Source organism: Ambystoma mexicanum, chromosome 11 (assembly GCF_040938575.1).
Source record: "Ambystoma mexicanum isolate Mex_15411 chromosome 11, UKY_AmexF1_1, whole genome shotgun sequence".
NCBI classification, from domain to species: Eukaryota; Metazoa; Chordata; class Amphibia; order Caudata; family Ambystomatidae; genus Ambystoma; species Ambystoma mexicanum.
In genome coordinates this window covers 1,103,899,357-1,103,924,924 of record NC_090934.1, presented here as the reverse complement: position 1 = coordinate 1,103,924,924, position 25,568 = coordinate 1,103,899,357, and the positions used below count along the sequence as shown (strand labels likewise).

Sequence of the window (25,568 nt, the reverse complement as noted above, 5' to 3'; positions counted from 1 at the left end):
CCCTCCTTTTCACTTGCTGGTGTTTCTGGTCTGAATAGGTAAGCTGCTGGCCTCCTCCAAATTGTGCCCTCAATTCCAGGCAACCATGCTATTGCCATGTCTGTCCCATATTGGAAGATGTCTCCATTTACTGGCTCAGCTCGGGCCACTGTTTTGCCACAACACACCTGCATTATTTGTCGTGCTGTGAGCATGTTAATGCCTGGTGTAGAGCAAATTATGCCCTTCTCCGTGATGGAGATGGTCATATTCAATCTGCTCATTATATCTCTTCCAAGTATGTTTACTGGTGACTGCTTCGAATACAGAAGTGGAAGAGACATGTCATGATCTCCAACAGATAAGGAGATGTTATCAGTGAAGGGAACCAACCCTCGAGCCCCAGAGAATCCTTGAGTGTTCATAGCTTCACCTGACAGTTTAAACTTCCCCCTCCCTTATGCAAGACCTGGTGGCCCGTGTGTCAACTAGGAAGGAACATTTTCTGTCACCTATCGCCACCTGTATGCGTGGTTCCTCCGCAGGATTAGGTGTTACTGATAGGATGGGACACATCAAAGACATCTGTGGGCTGTCCTATTGTGGGTATAGTGACTGACCGCTTCCTGTCTAAGGGTTGTGACCCAATATTGGCTCCTTCCCTAACTGTGTGTGCTGTATAGGTGCATCAGTCATTGATACTGCATTGTCCTGTATTTGGTGAGTTGCTGTACCGTTTGCACTTGATGTTGTTGTGTGGCTATTGCCTGTTGTGGTGGTGTGTATGTTTTTACCTGTAGCCGTGGGTGTGGTGGTGCCTGCGGTACCTGTTGCTGTTGTTATATTTGTGGTTGTTGTATGTAGGCTGGTGTTTGTAGTTGGGGTTGTTGCAGTGGCGCTTTTTGTTGTGGTAGGGATTGCTGTGTTCCTTGCTGTTGTTGGTAAAATTGCTGTTCCCCCTTAGGTCCTTGCTGCCCTTGTTCCCCCCAGGCCACTTGAGGGGGTCCCATCCTGCAAGTGCGTGTCATGTGTCCCACCATCCCACATATCCAACATACTGGTGGCTCTCGGGCCTGCCATGGGAAACCCACTGTGTTGTCTTGGTATCCCTACTGTCCATATGGGTTGTAGCCCCGGAACCCTCCCCCTTGTTGTGCAGGTGGGCCATAACCCCTCCCTCTCATCTGGCCACCTCTCCCCCTGTAGTTGTTTAAATATCCATTTCCCATCTGCATATACCCTCCTCCTGTATATGCTGTGTATGGTGGGGGCGGGGGCATCTGCTGTGTTATTATTTGTGCTGGCTGCTGTAATTGTGCCACATGCTGTTGTGTTGTGTCTTGTGCAACCGTGACCTGCGTGGGGGCGGGTGTTGTTATTAGTGCTCCTTCCATGGCGTATTTTGATAACTTCTTCTGTACCAATTTTGCCTCTTATGCCTTCCTATATTCCTCCTTTTGTTTCATCTTTTCCTGCCACATCCTGCAGTGGTGTATTATAGTTAGTTGTATTTCTGGCCAGGCCTTAACTTCCATCCCCACTATTTTCTTCAGCTGCCTTTGTACTTGCTCCGGGAGCCCTTGTATTAGTATATGATAGAAAATTGCTAGTGTTTTATCCCACGGTTCCCGCATTTCCAAGCGACACTTCTCCTGAATCTCCTGGATGTAATCAACAGGATCTTCATTCTCACGCATCTTGCGTGACGTTATTGCTCCTATGTCTGACGTGTCTGGGTACTGGACCCTCAATGCCTGCCACAGCGCATGTCTGCAGTTGGCAAATGGTGCTCCATCATGCGAAGTGTCTGTTGTTGTGACCCCTGGGAAGCCCGCCCTTTTCCAAATGTCATCTGCAGCATCCCCCAGTATTGATATAAAGAGGCCTTTCACATCCCCCACCGCTAATGTTTGCCCCGCAGTGCGTTTTTCCATCTGATATAGCTATTTCCCAGCTCCTCCACTTAGTGATGGAAGCCTGCATTTATATTTTCTTTATCGGCATGCTTCCAGGGGACATATTGTGGTCTGGCCCCTCCCCTTTCCAGAAGTGGCATTAAATTATACTCCCTCACCTCCCCCTGTGTCCACATGGGTATGTTGGTGTATTCATCTTCTTCCTCTGTGTCAGGTAACTCTTCAATGATATCAATGTTACAGTAGTTTGTTCTTTCATCCCCTGAATCCTTCCTCCCTCTCCTGTTACCCTCTTTTCTCCCCGTGGGCGTGCTCGCCCGTTCTTCCTGCCTGCATCCTGGGAGATCCCTAAGTCTGCCGACATATGGGGTGTGTGCAGGGGTTGGTGTCAGTGGGCGTGGTGTCAGTGGGCATGGTGTTTGTACTGGTGTCGGTGTTAGTGGTTGTGGCGTTTTCCTTGTTGCCTCCCTTACCTGTGTCTCTCCTGTGTTTAGTTCTTCCCTCCTTTTGCATGCCCATGGTGACTCACAGTTAGTGCGTGTTATGTATAGTTTGTCTAAACTCTCCCTATTGCCATCTCTTCCACTTGTTCTCAAACCTTCCTCTTCCTCGCAGCAAATCCATCACGAAATGACAATTCCCACTCTGTGCGTTTTCCCCCCACTGTTATCGTCCTTAGATCTATTAAGTCCATCTGCTTGTTCTCACCTCCTTTAACAGCAGTCCCATGTGTTGACGTTGTTGCCATATCCAAGTCCTGGCATGTGAACTTCTTAACTCTGTGTTCCATTCTCCTATCTCCCTTCTCTCGTCTTGCTCACCTTGTGCTCTGTCTGTGCATTGTCCATTTCTTCCTTTTTCTCTCTCCTCACCGCGTTCTCTTCTTCCCCTGTTAGTGCCCCCCGGAGTTTTAGGAGCACCTGTGCTGCTATCCATTCATCTGGTCCTATGTTTGCGATGTTTTCCACAGTTTTCTTCCCGCCCTCCGTTCCTGCCTGCGTTGTGCTTGATTCTATCGTGCCCGTCGCCGCCCCCTCCCTCTGGTAGCTGTCTGTAGGGGCGTATGGTGGAGGGCTTTATGCAGGGTTTGAGTACCCCTCAAATGCTGTTAGTTGTTGCCTGACAGCTTCTCTTAATTCTGTTACTGGATACAAGCCTCCTTCTTCCTTCTTCACTACTTTCGCCAGAGGCATATCTTCTGTCCCTTCGTTTTTCACCTTTGCTTCTGATACTGCAACCGATCCTTCTTTCTCTCTCGTTCCCTCTTCAGTGCACAGTGCTTTTTTTCGCACCCTGCCCACACCCCCCTGTTCTCCTTCTCCTCTTTTACTTCCTTCTCTTCCTTGCTCCCTTTCTCCTCCTTTACCTCCTCCACTGTAAACATACCCATTTCCCCTGGTCTGGCCCCCTGGAACATTTTCCATAAGTTGAACATTTCTATATGGTGAGCTAATTTCTTCCCTTTGTAGGTGTTGTGTATGTATGCCAACAGTGAGTGTTGGGTACATGAATCAAAACTGCCGTTAGGCGGCCACGGTGTTAGTATTTTGTTGTCTGTCCGTTGTGTTAATGCTGTATTTTATAATTTTCTCCTTATGTGGTGATAGTGATGTGCAAATGTGGTGGAGGGGTGTAGTTAAAGCGCTTCCTCTCATCCCCCACCCAACCCCTGCCCCCGATCCATAGTACGTGTCCATGTTACAATTGCTTTTCTTTATATCAACCTCTTTTTACCTGGCCCCGTAAGTTGGGGACTTCCGACTGTCCGCTGAATAGTAATACAATTGCAAGTGTACACTTCCTTCTCTTGTATTCTTTATTTCCCTTGATGTGACAATTATGGCCCCTTCGGCCATGGCGCACAAAGCCCCCTGCGGCTGCGAGCCCTGTGTGGCATGCTTTTGAGCTGCCCCACCTTCTTTTCTCGTTAGACCTCTCCCTCCCCTTTCTCAATCTCCCTTGTCGAGCGTGACCGGCGTTCTGCAGTCGCGGCCACCTCTCCCCTTTTTGCCCTTCCCTTATCGAGTGCGGCCGGCGTTCTCCGAGCACGGCCTCCGCTCCCCTTCTGTCCCACCCCTTCCTCGTCTCCTGTCCCCCGACCACCCCTGAATTGACACAAAATGGTTGCGGTGTCCTATACAAGCCCTACGGGTGACGTCACCAATCTCTGCAAGCTATTACCGGTAAGAACAATTTTACTGTTCCCCGTAAACCCCACAGCTGTCTTCCCACTTTGTCTAGAGTGGAGGATGCAACAATCAAGTAAATTATTACAATCGGACTGCGCACGGTGCGTCGCCTCGCATGTGACACACCCCCCTCCCTCGGGGAGCTTAACCAGCCAATTGTCTTCCGCACTTGGGAACAAAACTAGCTACCTCCTGCGGGAAAACATCATCTACCTAACAAGCTTCAACACTCTATTAGTAGGGATCCTGGTCTACGATCTATAACGTCAATTCATAGGAAAGCCACACCCCTCCCCTACAGGTGCCCGCGATCTGGACAAATCAGTGCCTTCGAACAACCACAAGTGGTAGCTTTGAGCTCCACCCAATTCACTTTGTGACGTGGTAGAAGACGGCCCTCGTGCCTGTCCCACTACCACTCACACGTCTGTCGCCACTTATTAATCAAATCTTCTACAACACACTGTAAAACACCTCCCGCCACCCTCATTACAATTCTTCCCCCCTCCCACACAACTTTACGTTGCTGGTTGGGTGTGTCATACTCACCAAGTCCTCGTGAGCCGTGGCTGCTCGACCGCGTGCACCCCTCCAAAGCAGCTCGCCACTTCCCCTCATCTGGACCACATCTGGACACTCGCCAACCGCCGGCGGGATACTTCTCAAGTCAGCTCCCGAGGGCCAATGTCCAGATTGCGCTGTCCTGTCTTCTCGCAGTTCCACGATGGTTCTGTAGTCCTCAAAAGGGGGCAACGGCAGAGGGGGCTGCGCTGCCGGGTTGCCTCGTTGCAAGAGGCCTTGGAATGATACCCTCAGGTTAGGTAGACCTCAAACAGATCTCAGCAGTGCCTCCAAGGTGTCAGGGTGATTTTCCCGGGGGCCGGCAGAGCCATCCACAGACCTCTGGGGCTGGGGAGGCCACAACTCCTCCCGCGTCCCGAAAGGAGTATGAGACACACCCAAGCGCAAGGTAATAACTGCTGTTTATTAGAGTAACGGCAGGGATACGCTCAGACCGTATGCATCCGGAGAGGCTCTCATTCTTATTGGGGCTCACGGGCCCTTTTTACAGCAGTGTGACGCGCTACTTGCGTCACCTGGGAAAAATCGTCACAAAATCTAACGCCACTTCGGATTGGCTCCCCGAGTGGTAGGGTTAGTATGGTTACCTATGGAAGGAAATGTTAGTGGATAAGGACGTGTCAGGTGGTACATTTGGGCTGTCCCTAGCAGTTGTTACACCAAATTGTTACAAGGGGACACTTGGTGATTGGCTATGGGTAATGGCGTCAGTGATGAGCCCCTTGTATTTTGATTGGTTCTCCCGCGAGCCCCCAAGCCTGGGACCATCGCCGTTCCCAGCTCGCGGTGTACCTGGCGTTGGCAACAATGTGAAACTATGTGTTTGTGGTGGACAATGGACAGGTCTTGCTAGTGGCTGATGATCACGCCTTTCCCATCGGTGTAGGTGTCCAACTTGCTGCTTCGTTGTTGCAGCCTGTTTCCCAGACGTGGGACCCTGGCGACTTTCTGTCTCGTGAGCTTGGCACCTTGTCAGTTCGGCTTGGTCACATGTGGAGAGACCTTAGCTGGAGCAAAATTATGAGCATTAGATTTGTATTTTGCCTCTGAGGAGCGTTTGGCATTGGCAGGTGTAACCTTGGCACTGGGGACCGCGGCATGTGGGTTGCAACATTGCGGCCTTGGCTGTGGGCTCTCGTTGGGGCTCGTTCTGCATGGTCAGCACTTTGCTTTTTGTCTTGGGAGGATTTTCGTCTGCAAGGCTCCTGCCTGGGGACTCTTGCTTGCGGCCTACTTGGGCCTAGTTTCTGGGTGGCGGTACATAGCCCATAATATAGGAGTCGCGGGGCGACAGAGTGTCACAAGCAGCATTTAGGTATACATGGTGGCGTCCTTATAGGGATAAGTAGCAGGAAAGCATCAGCAAGCATATACACGAGCTCTTCAGGCATCTTGCGTTTCTGCAGTGCTGTAGAAGGCCTATGTGAAAAATAACAACGATGCATGTCTGTGGGTGTGTCAGTCACCTACGTCATAGCACTGAGTATGTTCTTCGTGTGGGTTGGTGTGTGAGTGACCTGTGTGCATGGTGGCACATGTGTTCTTGTCTGTTGGCTATGTCGTCATGGCATCTCTAAAGATGTGAATACTTGTGGCTGTTGTTTTAGTCGATCTGGTCCATGTCGCAGGCGTCGGCTTGACCGGGGCATTGTAGTGGGCATGCTATCCTGCATGTGGGCCACAAACACATGGTACCTTGTCGTCTGGTAAGGAGGTGAGGAGGTGAATGGGTCAAACTCCTCTCGCTGGGGGTGCCTAGGCCGTGATCCCCTACGCCAGGGTCTGGATTAGAATGGGGGGAGGGTGTTTTCCCATTTCCCCACTTCAGGAGGAATACGAGGTTAAAGCTATTCTGAATACTAAGATGATACGTGGGGTTCGTCATTTCCTCATTGATTGGGAAGGATATGTTCCGGAAGAGCGTACATGGGAACCTGAGTAAAATGTTCATGCTCCTCTACTCCTGTCCAGGTTCTTGGTTCTCACTCCTGGGATACATCTTTGGGGGAGGAAACGGTCATGGTTCCATTAGGTTCCTCTGTGTCTGGTCATGCAGCAGTCTCACACAGGAAGAAAAGTTACAGAATTCCCAGTAGATATGATCGTTTACGTTCACCCGGAACCCTGGTTCATCATTCTGTACGCGTCCCTTCAGAGAACACTATATGTTGCCTTGGAGACGCTGGCGCCCTTTGCATTCGTGTAGGCGCTCATCCTATGGCGCCGCGTTGTGCTTGCGGTCAGCTGATTTGTATTTAAGCTCCCCCCCCCCGTGCACGGTGGTGCTTCTGAATTTGTATTTTCAAAGCTACGCATCTTGCTATCTTGTTTTCAAATCCTTCGTACCTCTGGTCTGCTCTGTCATCTTCCTTGCCTCATTCATGTTACTTACCTGCTCTTTGCTAAAATTGGAACGGCCAGGGACTGCATTCGCCTCATCCCTGCACGTCTTACCTGCTTTCTGCCAACCCGGAACGCCCACGGACTGCATTCGTCTCATCCCTCACGTCTTACCTGCTTGCTGCCAACCCGGAACGCCCACAGACTGTTTTCGTCTCATCCCTCAAGTCTTACCTGCTTGCTGCCAACCCGGAACGTCCACGGACTGCATTAACCTCATCCCTGCACGTCTTAGATGCTTGTTGCCAACCCGGAACGTCCACGGACTGCATTTGTTTCATCTCTCACGTCTTACCTGCTTGCTGCCAACCCGGAACGTCCATGGATTGCATTTGTCTCATTTCTCACGTCTTTCCTGCTGGTTGCCAAAACAGGCCGGCTATTGGACTGCTTCAACTCCAACCATTGCTTACAGCTCAAAGACTCTAAGGAACCTAAAGGACACGAGCGCATCGGCGCAAGGATCAAAGGACTTAGCGCAACGGCGCAAGGATCAGAGACTCATTAGGTGTCCTCCTGCCGGCGGGAATAGGCAACAAGCCATTGTGTTCCCAGGACTTCCACTCCATTCCTACAATTTCATCTACAGAATCCATCCAGACCACTTATTGGTAAGCACACTACTGTCTGGTTCTTCCTTTGTTTTGCTATCCTTTGCTCATGGTAATAGTTACCTCTCTTGTTTCAGGATACTCACCAATCTAGCTTAGAACTATTCAGTCCCAGTCTACTTTTCTTGTTTGTGAGTATCTGCTCATCACCTTGATTAGATATTTCATTGTCTTAAGTAATATGTTAATACTTGGTTAATTTCTCTTGCAGCCAGCTGTCTGAGTACCAGGGTGTACAAATATTTTCCGCAATACTCACCTCAATCTGTCCATTTGTACTCTTGAGGGGTATATTGTCAGAAAGACTTAATTGCATCACGACGTGTCAAGCCACCACTGCTGGTTATTGTTAGGGCCCAAGGGCTAAATCCAAGTTCTTTGAAGTCCAAGAGGGTGACCCCATCATCTTGGTGTTACAATCCACTCCAGGGGAAATAACTCCCTTCCCCAAGTATTTTCCTCAATGAATGTAATCCAAAGGGCATGACTCTTCCTTAGGATTCTCTTTTCAAAGCACCACAATTTGGGTGCGGATACCGGACTCGCATGACACCTGGTATATTCTCCTGCCAGGTTCTCTCTTTATTCCTGTATTTCTTGAATTCACACAGTTCCAATATTCTGTATTGCGTTTATCAAAACACTGGGTCTCAAACTCACGTCCATTTACTTCCTTTATCAAATGTCCAGACACCTGGTATACTCCACTGCCAGGTACTCTCTTTATTCTTGTATTTCTTGTCTTCACGCAGTTCCAATATTCTGTATCGCTTTTATCAAAGTACCAGGTCTCAAACCCACTTTCATTTACTTTCTTAATCAAATGTCCCATTGGCCCAACTTCCTTACTCAGGGTCACCCGACTCATGTAACTGGCACTTATCGGTACTTGATGAAGCTGCCGAAGCGCCCCGGTGACCCTCCCTCAAATAGCCTCCACAAAGGTCAGGATCATTTAGTGGCTGACGTCCCCTGGCCACATGAGGAGCAGCTACCTCTGGGAAAGGAGTGATTACATCATCAGATTCCTCACACACTGTTGATGTCAGAAGATTGCATCTTCGACCTGAAGACTGTCACTGGCTGAAGTCATCTTGACCTACGTGCGTATATACTTTGCCTGCCTGCACCCTTGGCCTACCCGGAGACCCTTGCTGCCCGCAGACCTTTTCAGAGCTTTGCTTCGCCGCTGAGAGTGGGGTGGGGGCTGAATACAAGGTGATGCAGGCATGTTTTTTTACAACCATCCTGGACATTGGGAGTAGGGAAACCACCCCTGTTAAATACGGCACTTAGAATCAGTAAGCCTATGACGAAGAATGATATGCTTGCTACATGACTATGGCAGACGTTAATGGTACATACTCGTGAATGGCATCCATTGACTTTTTTCACAGCGTGGTCGCCATCCACCTCATGTTTTTGGGGGTCGGAGTAAAAGTTGTTCCCTTCTGCTGCATTAATTAGTTAGCAAGTTTTTAAACCTTGTCCAAGCAACCACAATAGTTAAGCGCTAAATGTGTTTGTAAAATACCTCCAATTTGCGTTTTGGTATGCAGGGGCTACTTTGAAACAGATTCTTTGGTTTAAAAACTGCTCACCGCATTTTAAAGTGTACAGCTTTTAAACCGAAGAAACATTTTTAAAATAGCCAAGCACAAAACCTATAGGAGATAGTTTACACGCATGTATTCTGTTGCTCTCCTTATTTATTTTGTGTGTGCTAATGGTTCATTTTTTGAAAAGAAAATGCCCATTTATTCCATGCACTTTCTTCACATCACTTTTGTGATGCCCCTTCCACTTACACATGTTATAAGATGTACTGGTATGGTTAAGAGAGTTAGGCAGTACTTGTCATAGTTCACCTGGCACCCTAATTGTTCGTTTAAAAATAAAATTGTGTGTAATATTGAAAAATGCAAGCTGCCACTCGTTCTCACTGTCATGAAAAGGGACATGACATTGCTCGTCCTGTTTCTTCAGTGCATCATCATGCTTTTTCAATAGAAAATAAATCATGCCTAAGATGTTCGACCTTCGGATCTAGTAAGATTTGCAAGATGGTTTTAGGCCTGTACATGTGATGTCTTCAAGTGCCCATCGGATAACGAGAAAGCCTTGAGGTGCTAGGATCCCATGATGGCCAACACCTAAGTTGGTATTGGGGTTGTTCTCATCAGGAAGGACGATTTCTTAGGGTAAGGATATCCCCTGTCTGTAGCAATATCATTTTGTGAGAGATTCTCTTATTTTTTATTTTATTGATTTTTTTTTGCATTTTTAGAGCGCCTAAACCCTTAAGCCTCAGGGCGCTGTTATAACCAGTTACATACAGTGAGGAACAAAAGAGGTGTTACATTTCCTCTGCGTAACCTTAAACAGTATACTTAGTGAGCACATGGTTACCAGATAACTCCGAATCACAGGGTTCTGTGCTGGGGTTTCGTCATTGGGCAAATAACCAGGTTTTCAGGGATTTTCAGAAGACCCTGTAGGATTCCTCCGCTCTTAGGGGGGGGGGGGGGAGTTCCAATGTTTGGCTGCCACTGTGGGAAAGCGTGATCCACCTGCCCTGGCTCGATTATATTTTGGTTGAGCAAGGCTTATGATTCTACAATTTGAGCAGGGCATTCTTCTCAGCTGAGATGTCTTCACTGTAATCTGACTAGAAGAGGAGGGTCTTTTCCGTGATCCTTGGGTAAAAGCTTGTTTTTGTAGTCTAAGCACTACAAAGACTAGTGAGATTTTTCTTGCCCTTTATTTTCGGGGGGGGTGTGTAGAGGGGTAAGGAATCCCTCTGAGCATGCGTAGAATGTAGAATCCAGTCTCAGCAACTATATTCATTTGAAAAATAATTAAGGACTCTGCCAAGAATCACGTCCTAATTGCAGACTTTCTAGGTGGGTGTCAGGGGCGGGCTTAAGGGATCTGACCAGGTGAAAACTCGTGCCTGTGGGTCCAATGGGCAATTGAGAAGGATTTCCGTGTTTTGCCCACTAAGACACAACCAATACATTTGAATTCAAATTTGGACTTCAGCAATGTGAAGGTGATCCACAGATCCTTCGTCCAGTTTGTGGTAAATCTAGTAGTCTACGTCATGGACTTAGATTTGGCAAGTGAGAAGGGTCATGAAGATATTAAAGAGTTCCCTGCATAAGATGTTTGAGGGTCTGGAGAGTGAGGAGCCAAGCGTGGTTTGATGAGTGTGATTACCGAGGAAGGATGAGAACCAAGTAAGCGGTGTGCCACCTATGCTTGTTAACTTTGCAAACTTGTCCGGCAACACTTTGTGTTCAATGGTGCAAAAAACTGAGAGGTAGAATCAAAGTAATATGAATGACTTTCCTTGATTACTCGCTGTGGTGAGCTGTTCCCTAATGATCAATAACGTGGCCTCTGTACCTTGCTGCAACCTAAATCCTCACTGGAAATCACTCAGCAGGTTGTGGCCGGTGGGGTGTTAACCACTGTTTCCAGCGTCTTGGCAGTACACGGAAAGACAGAGATGTGACTGGGGTTATTCAAGATATCAGGATCTGCTAAATATCTAAATATGTCCTATTTTAAAGCTTTTTGGGACATCCACACTACAGAAGGAGGCCTTAATAAAGTCAGTGATGATGGGAACAAGAGCAGCTAGGCCCAGGTAGATGGCCTTTGTGTTGCACAAATCGGTTGAGGTCATGATATTTTGAGGGAGATACACATATACATGGGTGTTATTTGCAGAGTGGTTCTTTGTGGCAGACAATGTTTCTTTTGGGTTGGAATCCGTGGGTTGGATTTTCAAATGAATTGATCAAATGTATTGGATTCTCACAGAGATTGGAAGTGACGGCAGGAGAATGCTGGGCTGTTGCTGGAGTAGTCTGTTCCTTATATATTTGGAGGAGGTCTTTGATGCAGTTTCCAGCAACCATCATGCAAGACTGATAGTGATTCTGTGTTGTCTGGTGCAAGCGGCCTTATAATTTTATATGCAGCACTCAATAAGGTGTGGTGGAGATTAAGTTAGGGTCCATCTTTGTGTGCATTTCCTTTAAATTTACATTTTAGCTGGTGAAGGCCATCTGTGAATCAGTCGGGCCCGCTCAGCCTTTCATCCCGCTGATGTCGCAAATATGAAGAACAATTATTTGTGTAATGATAACTGTGACAAAAAATCCTATTGCGCATCAGGGTCTAAGGGTGTGCTGGCCTTGTGTGCCGAAGAACCGTCTAAGCTTGAGGATGGTGACTCCAGAAGATGTTTATGGGGGATAGCCCTTGAGCCCACACCACAGTCGCTTTGACAAACGGCCCTTTTCACATAAAGCGCCACCCATTACAGACCTCCTCCTCAGTACATAGAATAGAGTTAGGGTACCGAAGCCAGATTATTAGCCAAGGCAGGCGCCCAAAATCCAGCAGGCAAAACCTAAAAATCCTAAAAAACATCTCCTAGAATCCCCCTGCCAGGTATCCAGGGTAAGCAGTCTAATCAAACCATGACCCTAGGGCTACTCTAAAAAAGTACTAAGACTGGGGCGAGCAACCAAACCACACACAACTCCAATACCCGACACAAACAGATGTGGGCTCTTTAAGGAGGACATCTATAACCGGAATAAAGCAGTAACCCGCCCCAGGGGATGCAAAGGGCAGGAAACCATAGAAGTGTTATCTGCAAGGGATAGCTTACGCTAGAGGCACCTGCAAGGGATGCACAGGCTGCGGACAGGTATAGGGAGGTCAGGAAGGGTTCTGAGGTTCAATGTGGCCACCCTACCTAAAATAGCCTCTGTCCCAACAAGCCCCACCCCTCACCAAGCCCAGGAAGGCAACAGGAATGACCAGTCACCAGTTAGTTGACCCCTTCCTGACCAGCTGCAGCTTGTTTCCTGGAGAGCCAACCCAGGAAAGGGGCCAAGGGTCTAAAAAGAGAGCAACTTTGAACACAATTTCTCACTCAGGATTTGGAGCCTCGGGAAGACAGTGTTGGAGGAGGGCTAGAGAGCCTAGAGTGGATCCCAGAGCAGGAGACTGGAGGAGTAGTGTAAGGGGTGGAGCTGGTAAGGAGGAAGGGAAGGACAAGATGTTTTGTAGGTAGAGCACTATATCAATTGAAGGAGAATATGGCACCATATTGTGAAACGATCAGTAACCAGACCCTTTCAAGCAGGGACGGGCACCCCTCTCAGCCTGGGGTGAGAAGCCTACCAGGGAGGAATCAAGAGCCAGTCCTCCCCCAGTGTGCCAGGGGTGGGGGCAGCGTCAGTCAGGATGCCTGTCCCCTCTCCAAGTGTCTGTTTATATTTAAGCAACAACCACCTCCACCACCCCATGCCTCTTAAACTAAATATTTGCCACGTTTTTTCTCTTTTTCCTGGACACAGCATTCACAACACAACATACTGGAATGACGGGCAGAGAGGGAGCAGTGCCCCTCGCTACCAGCATCCCAGTGCCTGAATTCTTGAACGAGCAAAGAGAGTGACAGGCGGCAGAGAGAAGACCATAGAGTTTACACAGCTGCACGATATGCCAGGCACCACTCCCCATCATCTGCGCTGGTTACAACAAGACCACAGCAGACCCCTTTGACCACCAGGGACTTGGGAAATCACTACCACTAAAGACTATACCTACCTTGGGGATGAAACTTTAAGGCTCCCTAACAAAAACCTACAAATTGATCCACAAGGGTCGCCATTTCCTCACAGCGGCATGGCGTGGAGTAGGGGGGTGTGGCTTAACCCCCTATTTCAATGTTTTGCTCTATGGAAAACCTTCCTGGTGGGGAAGACAGGGCCAGATTGGCCAGGGGAGACCACCAATCAGCGGATAAGAAATCCCCCCAGGAATCAGGAAGGTGTGGGTTGTTCAGGTGAGGTCAGAGGAGGAGGATGTGGCAGACCAAGAAACAAGGTGAGGTATTGGATGGTGAGAGCAAGTGACAATGTTTGGTGAATGTGCGTGCATAAGTAACGAGTGAGATTGTTCGACGGATTGTCGAGATTGAGTGGGAAGTGATTGTGAGAGCGAAAGGATGGCAACTGAGAATAAGGTGCATTGGAGTTGAAGTACTATGTCTAAAAGGGAGTAGTAGTGTCTAGGAGGGAGTAAAAGGGTGGAGGAGGGGAGTAGTAGTGTGGAGGAAGAGAGTGGTAGTGTGGAAGAGTAACATCAAAGGGGGAGACAAGTGGTAGATTGAGTGTGAGACAGCAGAGTTGAGAGTAGGAGAATGGTGAAAAGAGAACATCGAAAGAGGATATGAGTAGGTGGGTGTGATGGGTAGAAGACCGAGTCGGGCAGAGAGCCTGAAATCAACACCTTATAATCCATTTTAATCAACTATCAACATTAATAGGGAAGGGTCAGTCTAGGCAGTCTCTGAGTGAGTACATACTGATAACGCATTGGCCTTTAGTTTTTCCCTCCAACCAGAAGACAGAACCTAGACCGTAGGGAGAAACCTCCGGTGTATACTAACCTGGTGAGTAAGGATGCCTGGGTTAGGGGGGGATTGGTGCTTATAGATGAGGTAGAGAAACACGGCCATAGTGCACTGCCTAACATTACAATAGAACCCCTTGAACCCTCTCTGGGAGTTGGAGTGTTCTTTGAGCCAATTGTGGCAATATCTGTAGTGGTGGTTGGACGAGAGTTGATGAAAGAGGGCAGCAGAGAGTTGTAGGTGGAGGTTGGGTGGTCATCAGAGGACGTACTAGGAGGTTGGTTGGAGGAGTTGAGAAGATCAAGACAAGAGATGCAGGAGTTGTTGGAGACGGTTGGTTGTGTAAAGGGGAATGTTGAAGTTTGTTGTAGGAAGCAGGAGGGTGTAAGGAGGAGCTACAGGATTTTCTGGCAGAGGTGAGGAATATAATGTAGGATTTTGGGAAGTTGTTAAACGAAGGATAGAAGGAGATGTGAAGAGGTGTAGGTAGTGGCGAAACAGACAGTGGCAGAAGGAGGGGCAATTATGAGCCAAAGGGTGGAAGAGGTATGTGGATAAGAGATGAGAATCAAGCAGGGTGCAAAGAATCAGGAGGTAGAAGGGACAGAAATAAAGAGCAGAGGTGACTTTAAGGAAGCACTGGAACAGCAGATGAAAAAAGTGGGAGAAGTTATTGAAAGAGGCGGAGCTGAGGAGCAGGAGGTAAGAAGTTCTAGAAGGTGGTTGTACCTTCTATGTACAGATATGATAATGATATATTTTATTTATATCGCGCTCGTCCACAGGTGTTTCAGTGCGTGACCAGGCAAAGGGAGGGGAACGGGAGAAAACAAAAACAATGATCTTACTAGGCAAAGTGACATTGAGAACGTGCAAGTGCATGGGGAAGGTAAAAGGGGGAAAGTGCATCGGAGGGGGAGCAATTGGAAAGTGCAGAGCATAGGAGACGACAAGATAAATAATAAGTAAATAAATAAATAAGGTGATCCAAAGCAGTAGTAGTGCAGCCTGTGAGTGGCCGAGTGCAAGGTTAGTCAGATAGGGAGTGAGGGGGCTGTATGGGTACAGATACAGGCCCAAGTGCAAGGGGGGGCCAGGAGACAGTGCAGGAGGTTGGCAGGGTGAGCAGGTAACCTGGGCCCGAAGGGCAGAGGGTGGCCAGGTGCAGCAGTGCCGAGAGAGAAAGGTGATCTGCAGGGGAGAAGAGGGGCAAAGGCAGAGGGGAAGAGGAAGGTCTTGTGGAGCTTCCGGAACCGTATATGGTTCTCCTAAAGTTTCCAGGTGGCAGGGAGGCAGTTCCAGATGGAGGCCCCCGCCGAAGGTAGACATCACTGGCTCTTGGTTTGGGGTTTTCAGAGGAAGGAAGTTGAGAAGGGGGTGTTGGAGGTGGTTGCTGCGAAGTATGTGGATGATGTAAAGAATCAGAAGGCTGTATTTGGGGAGTAGGCTGGGAAACATTAGTTTGGAGAGATGGTGACTGAAAGATTGTCGAAGACAGGGAGGAAGGAAGTTGGAAGGGAGTTAAGACTCAGAACTGAAAAACTGGGAAACAAGGGAGTAAGAAGAAGAGCGAGGAGTACGTTGCAAGTCAGAAAGATGATGAGCGTGGCAAGAGGGTAAGAAGAAGGTGGAAAGGATCAGAGAGAGGAAGAAAACGTTTGGAAGTTTGTGGTTAAGGAGGAGGGACAATCAATAAGGGACCTCAAGTTGATGGTTGTGGTTAGGGGTGAAGGCCCAATCTGCACGGCTATATTCCAAAGAAGGAGGAGATACGAAAATGAGGCGTGTCCTATCATCCTACCTCGCTGATGGGGCTGGTCCTTTAGACCACTCCCTACCCTCTGCTGGACCAGAAACCTTGTTTGTTAAGAAGCCCACCAATGCCGTTGAGGGGTCAAAAGGGACCGGCCTTCTCCACCAAAAGAAAGACTTGGACTTGGCATCTGGGCCTTAATCTGCAACCGGGTAGTGACCCCACAGATCGGTGCTCACTAGGGAAGGGCTACCCAAAAAAGCCTGCACCTAGGTGAACTTTTTAGTGCATCAACAACTGGGTGCAGAGGCTTCAGCTCAAGGTGATTTACCCCGGAGAGCACCAGCTGAAGCCCTACTGTATTATTATTTCCATCTTCTTGACACTGCTTAAAAGAGATCTTTTCCGTTGCATTTGAAATAAACCCCCTTAAGTACATGTTACATGTCCTGCCTTACTGTTTTGCCCGTTGGCCATCCTGACATTATGCTAAGGGGCATATTAGGTCAACTTTGAACCGGTACAAGCTTGCGCCAGCATTTCCACAAGGATTAGAATGGTTGTGTGCAGATCTGTATTGCAGTAATAGAGTTTTACACAAGGGCAATTGTTGTACTGTTGCCAACCTGAAAAGTGGATGTTATATATGGTGCTGTTAATAACATGGTTCCATGGGACAATAGCTTCTGACAATCTTTTTTTGACCAGGTTAATTTGTCCCCTTTATTTATAGTTATTAACACTTACCACCAATTGCAGACCTCCAAGCCCTCGGTACTGTGGCAGCCATTTTCGCATTGAAAAGTAAATGGCTATTGTTCATTAAATGAAATGCCTTGATTTGGGGTGCTCTCCCTGGGGTACTACTTCTGAACTTGGGCTCTCTCAATGTGGTAGGAATCACTGGCTCTTGGTTTGGGGTTTTCTCCGTGATGTTGGACTTCTGGTCTCAAAGGTAGATTACTCTGGTTGTTGGCAAACCTGAGAAATGGTATTTTGAGAGGTTTGCTTTTCCTGTTTTTGAATCCCTTCTTTGGGCCTCATTACAAGGTTGGCGGATCTGCTGAAATACCGCCAAACGGATTTACCAGTACCGCCACTTGGCCCCACAGATTTATCCCAGTATTACAAGTGGTGGTAGGGCAGTGTAAGTCCCCATTTTTTGGAGTTCATAGGACTCCATAGTGATTACGGTGAAATTACCGCTGGCAATAATTCCACCAGCTGTAATTAGACCGATTTTGCCATTTTTTGGCGTTAAGGTGGAGGATGTACTTCCAGCATTTTGCTGGAGGAAAATCCTCCACCATACCACCAAAGTTCTAGTATAGGGGTGCGGTAATGCATTGTTAAAGTAGTTACCATTGCATTACCACTGTTTTTTCCCGCACCACCGTACTCGTAATGAAGCCCCTTAGTCCTTCTACCAAGACGTCTTCTGTTGTGGGTGAGCACACTCTTGTGTCCACGTCTGTTCTATACATACAGTCTCATTACGAGTTTGGCGCCAACACACAGGTAACACCGGCGGGTTGCCGTTGAACTCATAACACCGTTTCCGCCGCCTGATATCCCGGTGCCACTGGGACATTACAAGTCCTGGCAGCCTGGGATGTCAGGCGGCGGAAAGTGTAAGAGCCAATTCCCGCGGAGTGCCATAGGATTCCACAGGAATGGGGACACGCAAGCACCGGCACTGGTGCTAACGGTGCTGGTGTTTCCGTCAATAGCATTCCTGCAGGGGCCAGTGCCGGGAGCAGCAGCCCCTGTAGGCATCCTCGTAGTCTGGCGGTCCCAAAAAGGTGCTGGTACGTTGCTACCAGGCACCTTATTTCCAGACTGCCACAGTGTCTCAGGTGCCAAACTTTCCATTGTCATTGTTGAGGTACTTGGATTTTAATCAAAGGCTTTTGATTAATGCTGTTTTTATTTCCATTTCAGGAAAAGACTTTCGATAAAGGAAGCTCTCACTCATCCGTGGATAACGGTAAGATTCATGGAACAATCAGACGTTCTGTACGTGCTCTGTTTGCTGTGTGTTCTTGGTTTTCCCTCCTTGTATAAAGTTAACGCGGTAACTAATGCACTGTCAAGTGTTCCTGTTACCAGATCCAACGCTAATGCACATCCGGTCCCATAATCCACTTGGAGGACTGGTCCTAGAGCAATGCAAAAACAGACAGCTGCCTCGGGCCCCACCTGCAGGGGCTGCCACCTTGGCACTGGAATGGCCACACAGGCAGTAATTGTGCTCCAGGTGCTAGGTAGGGGTGTTGGCAAAATATCACTTTGCCAGTGGCAGGCGAAATTCGCGCTCTGGCCCTCTCTGCTCTTGCCACAATAGCGTGTTGTAATCCTTATTTGACTGAATCCCTGTTGGCAAGCGTGTCTTATAAACATGCATGTGGATGTTGCGTGTGTTCTTTGTTTTGGTTTCAATTGCATGTTGTCTCTAAACAATATTTTTAATCAAATCTGGTTTCAAACCTAGCATGGAGTTTGGGTCGCCAATATATTCGGATCCATGTGATGATGTCACCTGGAAAGAAATCGCCATGTAGGTGACTTTTTTTTTCCTGACCGCTAAAATACTTTGCCCAAATATTCTAGGAGGGGTATTATTTTATATGATAAACCCCAATCCTAGAGTATTTGGGAAAAGTGTTTGATTTTACCGAGGGGGCATGTTGGGGGAAAATCTCGCCCCCTGGCGGCCATTTCTCTGGCGACTTTATCACTCGACACCACCAGATTTTCATGGCTTCATGGGTGATGGATCTAACCATTTGCCTCCTAGTTGTATCACCGGTCACAGTAACACTATTAAGTTGACGTTCTGATTGTGCACTAACTTTAATGCGCACAGCATTGCTAAATAGAGGCCGCGTAGTACATAGTTGCAGCATGTACTTTATTTGTCAGATGTGAGCGTGTTCTCTGGCCGTGCATGGATTTGCATGTTTCCGCCGGGAACCCCGCGCCCACCTGCGTGACTGACGCTTTCTCTTTCTGTCCGAAGACTCATCAGTCAAAAGAAGAAACCAAGGCCCCAGAAAGCAAAAGGTTTGTGCAGAGGCAGCTGAAGATCAAGCGTCTCAAGGAGTACACCCTCAAGTCCCACTCCAGCATGCCGCCCAACAACACCTACATCAATTTCGAGCGCTTCGCCCGGGTGCTGGAAGACGTCTCCGACATGGAGTCGAGCTTCGGCGCGCTGGCCGCCTCTCACGACTCCCTGCAGGGGGACATCGACGCCCTGGTCTCCATTTACAACGAGAAGGAGGCCTGGTACAAAGAGGAGAACGAAGCTGTCCGCCACGAACTGTCCCAGCTTCGGTACGAGTACCGCAAAGTGGAGTCCACCAAGAGGCACCTGCAAGACGACGTCAAGGCGGTGGGCTCGCACCTCACCAGCGTCGCTGGCAAGTACACTGAGCTGAGTGCCCACTTCCAGACGCTCAGCCAGGAGGTTGCCGATGAACTCAAGTGGCTCCAAGGCATCTTGAACGGTTTCCATGGGGACGATGAACATGGAGGCGGACTCCGTGGATCCTTTGCCTCCGTTTTTAACAAGGATGGCAGTGAATCTATTATGGAGCTTTTAAATAGATCTTGCAACGAGGAATTCCTCGCAGGCTTGAATCTCGAGACCACTGAAGTGAGCCCTTAATTGCAGAGGTTGCGCAAACTGGTGAAATGCCTTCATCTGGTTAGTTAGCCTCTGCTCTGTTGAGCAATAAGGGGATATTTTCAAACAAGCAGTGTGTGGAGGCAGAATATTAAAAACTGCTGTGTCATTCTGTATACAGTGCAGAAAACCGCTAACCCCAATATTCATAATTTATCTTTCATTCTGTTTTTATGGAAGTTATTGTTGCCATTTCAGTATCTGTTAGGAGTATGAATCGCAAAGACCCAAACATGAAATATATTGTCAGCCTATAGCTGGATGACCCACAACACAAGGGGACGCCTCTGGATCTTAGCTTTAGGCCCATTCATCCAGCCCCACTCATTTTTTGTCAGCATGCATATGCGCAGCGCATGTATCCCATTCCAAATGTCAAGGAGAGCGACAAGGAAATGTGTCCACGATCACACAGCGGTCAGCACTCACCAAGAACATGCACCCATAAGTAAAATGGCATTCACAATAACCCCTAGGTTCCAAAAAGGAAATAGGTTGTGGGTGAATGAGGCAATCGCACACACCTATGTTATGATCACACTGGGGTTCAGTAAGCTACTCACCCACAATTGCTGTTAGGGTACTGCATGCCCTAAGTCCACCTATGAGGCTAGCAGTGACAGCCTCCAGCGTTGACAACTTCAGTGGAGTTGTAAAAGGTAAGGTAAGCGTAGGACAAGACGCACCAGCTGGGGTGACAGCTATGCCCATGGATCCTGCCAACCACACGGGAGCGCCTAAAGCTTTGACGATGAAGAGCTGTGAACGTAAGACATTACAGTGAAGGAGAAAAGGAGGAGTAGAGAAGGGAAAACCAAGATAATCGTACAGCTGCAAACAAAGATATCTCAGCGCAGGGGAAACAGGAGAGGTAGAGCAATCAGTCTAGTGCCAGGGGAAATTGCCCTGGCACAATCGAGCTCCGGTGGCATGATAATGGAAGCAGTGGTGTTTAGATGGCAGGAAACCAGAAGTGGATGTGTAGCGCATTTCAGCCCACCCCTCTTACAGTATCATTTGTAGGGCTCCCTCTAGTGGTGTGTGTGTGTGTGTGTCAGTGTCCGTCACACTGTAATATTTCCCCTGTGAGGTTTCGCTCCCTGGTGTCCCGCTGAGATCCCGCCATGGTGTACAATGCATTTAGTACCCCATCGTGCTTTGCTCCCAGAGCCCCAGTGTAATTCTCATGACCGACTCTATGCTATCGAACCTTGCCCTCGTTGCATGTTGAGTTGTTCTCGTGCCTCAGGTGTGATCAAATGTTGGCCCCCACTGTCAGCCATAGGTCCGGTGCTTCCTCCACTCATTGACGGCCTGCAGGTACCGAGATAAAGCTGCACGCCAGGTAGTCTGGGAAATTCCATGACACCGCCCTCTGGCGGCCCCAGTGTGGAAATGGATCCGACCTGGCAGAGAAATAGTACATTCTTTTTTTTATTTTTTATTTATAGTGCATTAGCCATTATTTTTTTGACTTTTTACACATATTCTATACAATACAAAATATTAAAAATCATACATTCACATCAAATTCCACAAGACAGAAAGAGCAACAAGAAAATCAAGAATGGAAAAGGATAATACAATTACACCTATCGGCCAAGTTTCCTTTCTCATATACCATCTAGTTTTAGATAGTACATTCAATTTCAAACCTTTGAGGGGATGCAGCCTTATTACACACGTTCTGGTGCAAAGTCCAACATTCCAAAGGCCCCGAGGCCCTGAGAACGTGATCAAAGATAGCAGCCCTTTAACAAAGACGGAATCGTTTCTCTGCTGCATTCAAGTGTGTTTGTGTCTGGATTACAAGATGGACGCATGTAGCTGCACTGAGAATGCGGGGCTGTTATGCTGAGCTGGGGGTCACCAGTCTGGTCCCATGGTAATCTTTACTTTTAGTTGCTTGTTAAGGGTAGACTTGATATCCAGTGGGTATTTACTGACATCAGCAGTTGGCATCACACCCCCATCCTGATCCCTTTCTTATTCACTTAGTTTCAAGTATTGTGTGCGCCTCAGGTCACCGTGCAGCTAATCCTGGTTATTTGTCTGCTAGGAATAGACGAGGCTCTAGGAGTGCAGATTTCTCGCTATTGGCCACGTTGATTGCTCATTTGGCATTCTTTCTTTGGGCGTCTGCTTGGGAACAAGCTACGGGTTTTCCCACAGTTGCAACAACATGATTGCTTAACGGAAGGTGAGTGGAGCTGGATCGGTCAGGTAGTGGGCAAGTGCATTCTAGACGGGGGCCCTATTCACATGTTTCTTGAAGGAGGGGAGGCTCGGAAGGAATGTCAAACTAGGATTCAGAGAGATGCACTCTAATGGGTTTACCTCTGCATCCTTTTCTGCTTGCATTTGTCAGGCTGCTCTTAACTTGGGGTTGCTGGTGGGAAGACTGTAGGATGCCAGTCTCTGAAGGTACCTGCAGCCTGTGCCCGAGTAGGCCTTGTGGATGGTGGACAGAAAATGGAGAGAGTGCTACACAAGAAGACGGTAGCGGTGTGGCCAGCCTTCTTCCTGTTGAGTCATAGTGCTGCTTGGTTTGGGATTTTATGAAATTTCTGCAGGTCACTCTTGGGTAGATCTGAGCACAACAGTGCAGTGATCAAAACAGTACAGTATTCGCTCTCTGACCTAAAACCTGGCTGCTATACTTAAGAGACAGACAGTGCTATCATGAACACGATATAACTAGAAAATGTGCTATTGAAGAACACGTTGAGCTAGTCTGTGAAAGAGTGAGTTTGGAGTGCAATTCAATCTACATGTTTTTACAGTGTGTGCACCATTGTTTGGACCACGCCAAGGGAACAGTATGACATATGGGCTTCCATTTTGGGTTCTTTACTACTGTACCATTTATAACGCGTTAACATCTTCCTGCCAAAGGAGCATCATGGCACAGAATAACTTCATTGAAACAACCTTGGAAGTCCAAGCCGACAGATACAATCTTGGTATTCCCTAGGAAACAAAATGGTTTTCAATGTTGTGACTTAGGGGTTTTATAATGCGGACTCAACATGAACATCTACTCTCCATTCGAAATTGGCTCAGGATATCATCGTTGCACATCTGAAATAGGAGGTTTCAGTGTAATATTACTTGGGCAGTGATGTGCTTGGAAGGATGATGGCTCGTGGCAGTTTCTTAATTGCGGTCATTGCTGTGGAACTGGGAAAGACTATGTGCACTCCAAGGTAGGGGGTGAAAGAAGAGCATATGTTCTACCATGATAGCCGGAGGAGAGATTGACGAGGCTGTCAGGATTGTAAGTGGGAAGTGGTCCACTGATAAAAGAAGTTCTTCTCAGAGGTTTGCCGGCTCCATCCTTGTTCCCTTGGTACACCCTAAACTGATTGGCAGTCAGCAAGGACAAGGATGTCGGCGGCTTTAACATAGCCCTGTAACAGGACATCACTAGGGTAAAGGATGTTGGCAGTAGGGTGATAAGTAAAATAAGTCTTTACAGCAAATGATAGGTTTCGTAAGCAGGGTGGGCAGTAATTGCATGTTTGAAGGGGCAGCAGACGGTCCCCCAGGTGGGAAGATGTGCAGAAGCTATGCAGGAGTGCTGAAGGAGTCATAAAGAAAATCTGCGAGGCAAGGTTCAGCAGGCATATTTGAGGCTTTATTCCTCTGTGCTATGATATGATATGTTATTTATAACGCGCTTAATACCGAGAGGGTTCTAAGCGCAGACCCGGGGATCGAACCTGTGTTGCTCCGTATTGTCCTGCTTACAAGACAAGCACGTTGCCGCTGAGCTATCCTGCCGAGACATCCTTGGATAGCCAAGCCAGAAAAGCTAGATGTTATGTTAGGGATACCATGGAGGGTAAAGGCAGGCAAAAGGTGTTTGTGGGCCACATTCTATGCACTGGTTACTGGAGGAGGGCCAAGAGGCCCTCACATTATTGTTTGGTAAAACTGCAAGCATTTTCTGTCAGATTTACGCGCGATGAACTACCGGTCAATTTGGGGCCACCACACTGCTCTATCGCTGCACCTTTTGGAGGGTTTTGCCAAGGCTGGAACAGATTCACCTTTGCATCTTCTGCCAGCATCTTCTGCCAGCGAGATTTACTGCCCATTTTGTAGATGTTATTTTGTTCAACTTTCTTCCAAGTTATTTCGAATGAGGATGGTTTTAAGGGTTCTGTTGACTATGAGCAGGTTAAAGGGTATTATCACTTAAGTTCTGTGCTGTTATTGAGTGATCGAACCGGGTTGGAATTTACCTTCCAGGTTGGTTGCTTCAATATAATGGACCGAGATTTTAGCCCAGGTGCATCGGGTTCTATAGTTTTGGAGAGGTGCGCAAGCTCATTGATCCTAGAGTTTCCAAGTAACCTGTGAGGGAAAGATGCCCAATCGGAAAAATAGTCTGGGATCATCTGTGATGGGTAAAAAGCCAGGGTGAGGATATTCTCTGGAATTGGCAGAGTAGGGTCTCATCCTGAGCTTTGCAGTACTAAGAGCAGGCCGAAGGAGGATTTTAGGTTGATCAACACTCATTTCACAGTACCCAGTTCATATTCTGCACACGTAGATCACACACGATGATTGGTTTTATATTTCTTTGACATGGCGTGATAAAGAGCAATCCAGACAGTACATTCTGTTACTCAGATAGAAACAAGAGCAAGTGATGGACTGGGTGGAAACAAAAAACACAATTGTGTTTTCTAAAGGTTTTGATTAGGTGTACATGTTTTCAAAAGTGATTCTTGGGCAGAGAACTATGGTTTAATATACAGGTAACAAAAGAAGGAATGTTGCTGTCATTACCAGGCTTCGGCGTCCTCATGTGAAGACTCTGTGATTCTGTGCTAGCACTGCAACCACGGGACCTGCCCTATCTACTCAACCAATTCATGAAACGTGTAAACATCTGTATGTGCTGAGCTGATTTTTACTATTGTTAATTGTATTCTTAGTAATGTGATTGTATACATAATTTAATTGTATTAGTGTTAATATCGTTATTATTCTCAGTGTTGTTGTTTGTGGAGATCAGTTAATTAAACGTTAAACACACAGACTACGTTTCCAAACTTGTATTAAAGTTGTCGGGTGCCGGTAAGTACCATGGCACCGTTATTTTTCTGCAACACCAGTGTTTTTGTTCTATGAGTCCTTACCCAGCAGCTGCACGCGCATCTTTGTGTCCCTAGTCGTGATTTTCATTACACTTTCCAAGATGTACTCTTTCCAATTTCCCATGTAATGTTAGTGTTGTGCACTGGTTTATCTAACATGCACCATTCTCTTTTCCACAGTTTAATATGGCGTTAATCCCCTGTTCCAAGGCCTGGAACAGGGTTAACGGCCCGGCAGCCCAGTTATCGGGCGAGCAAAGATATTAGCACCTCGATTTCCATAGCAGTAACCCGGGGTGCTAAAAAAAAGGGATTTTCCTTCGTACAACGGGACATGCACAGCGTCCTGTTGTAAGAAGGAAAATCCTTTACAAAGATGGCCACTATGGAAAGGAAAGGCAGAGATCTGTATGGCAGCCGTTGTGAGCAGAGCGGAAGGTGCGGCTGTCCGAAAAAAGGTAAGTTGAGGATGGGGGAGAAATGAACAAAAAAAAACGGGATGGATGGTGTGGGGAAGATGGCGGCGGTGGGTGCCAGCCGTCAGGCGGCATGGAAGGCGGTCTTTCAGGGGCGTTTCAAGCCCGCGTTCCTAGCCACCTGATTGGCTGGCACCACCCGCCAGGGTGCTGATAGAATGTCTTGTCAGTGCCAACGGCTTCATGCAGTAGTCTCTTGACCGAATGAAGAGTTCTTTCAACTAGAGCTTCCAGCATGGATCGTTCTTGGGTTTACAGTTGGTGAACAGTTCCTGTCATTACTGATCCCAGTTTGCATTATTTCTTTAGCCCAACTTAACATACGCGCTGCTCATTTGTTTGATTCTAGCATGCCATTGGCGTTTCCACAGTTACGCCTTTCTCTCGCATGTGTCTAATCCTTCTTGGTTTAACGGTTTCAGTC

General features: G+C 47.7%; 1 protein-coding gene across 3 annotated transcripts in view; it reads left to right on the top strand.

Moving 5' to 3' along the window:
• The window catches only part of DAPK2 (death associated protein kinase 2), a 1,397,186-nt gene that overhangs the window by 1,221,086 nt on the left and 150,532 nt on the right, over positions 1 to 25,568 (top strand). For 2 of the 3 annotated variants that reach the window (XM_069624405.1, XM_069624404.1), the window contains exons 9-10: positions 17,814 to 17,859; positions 18,892 to 24,610. In XM_069624405.1, the coding sequence (XP_069480506.1) occupies positions 17,814 to 17,859; positions 18,892 to 19,542 (697 nt within the window). In that variant the 3' untranslated portion in view covers positions 19,543 to 24,610. Of the gene's footprint in view, positions 1 to 17,813; positions 17,860 to 18,891; positions 24,611 to 25,568 lie in introns of those variants that run through there. The other variant, XM_069624406.1, reaches the window with a different exon arrangement.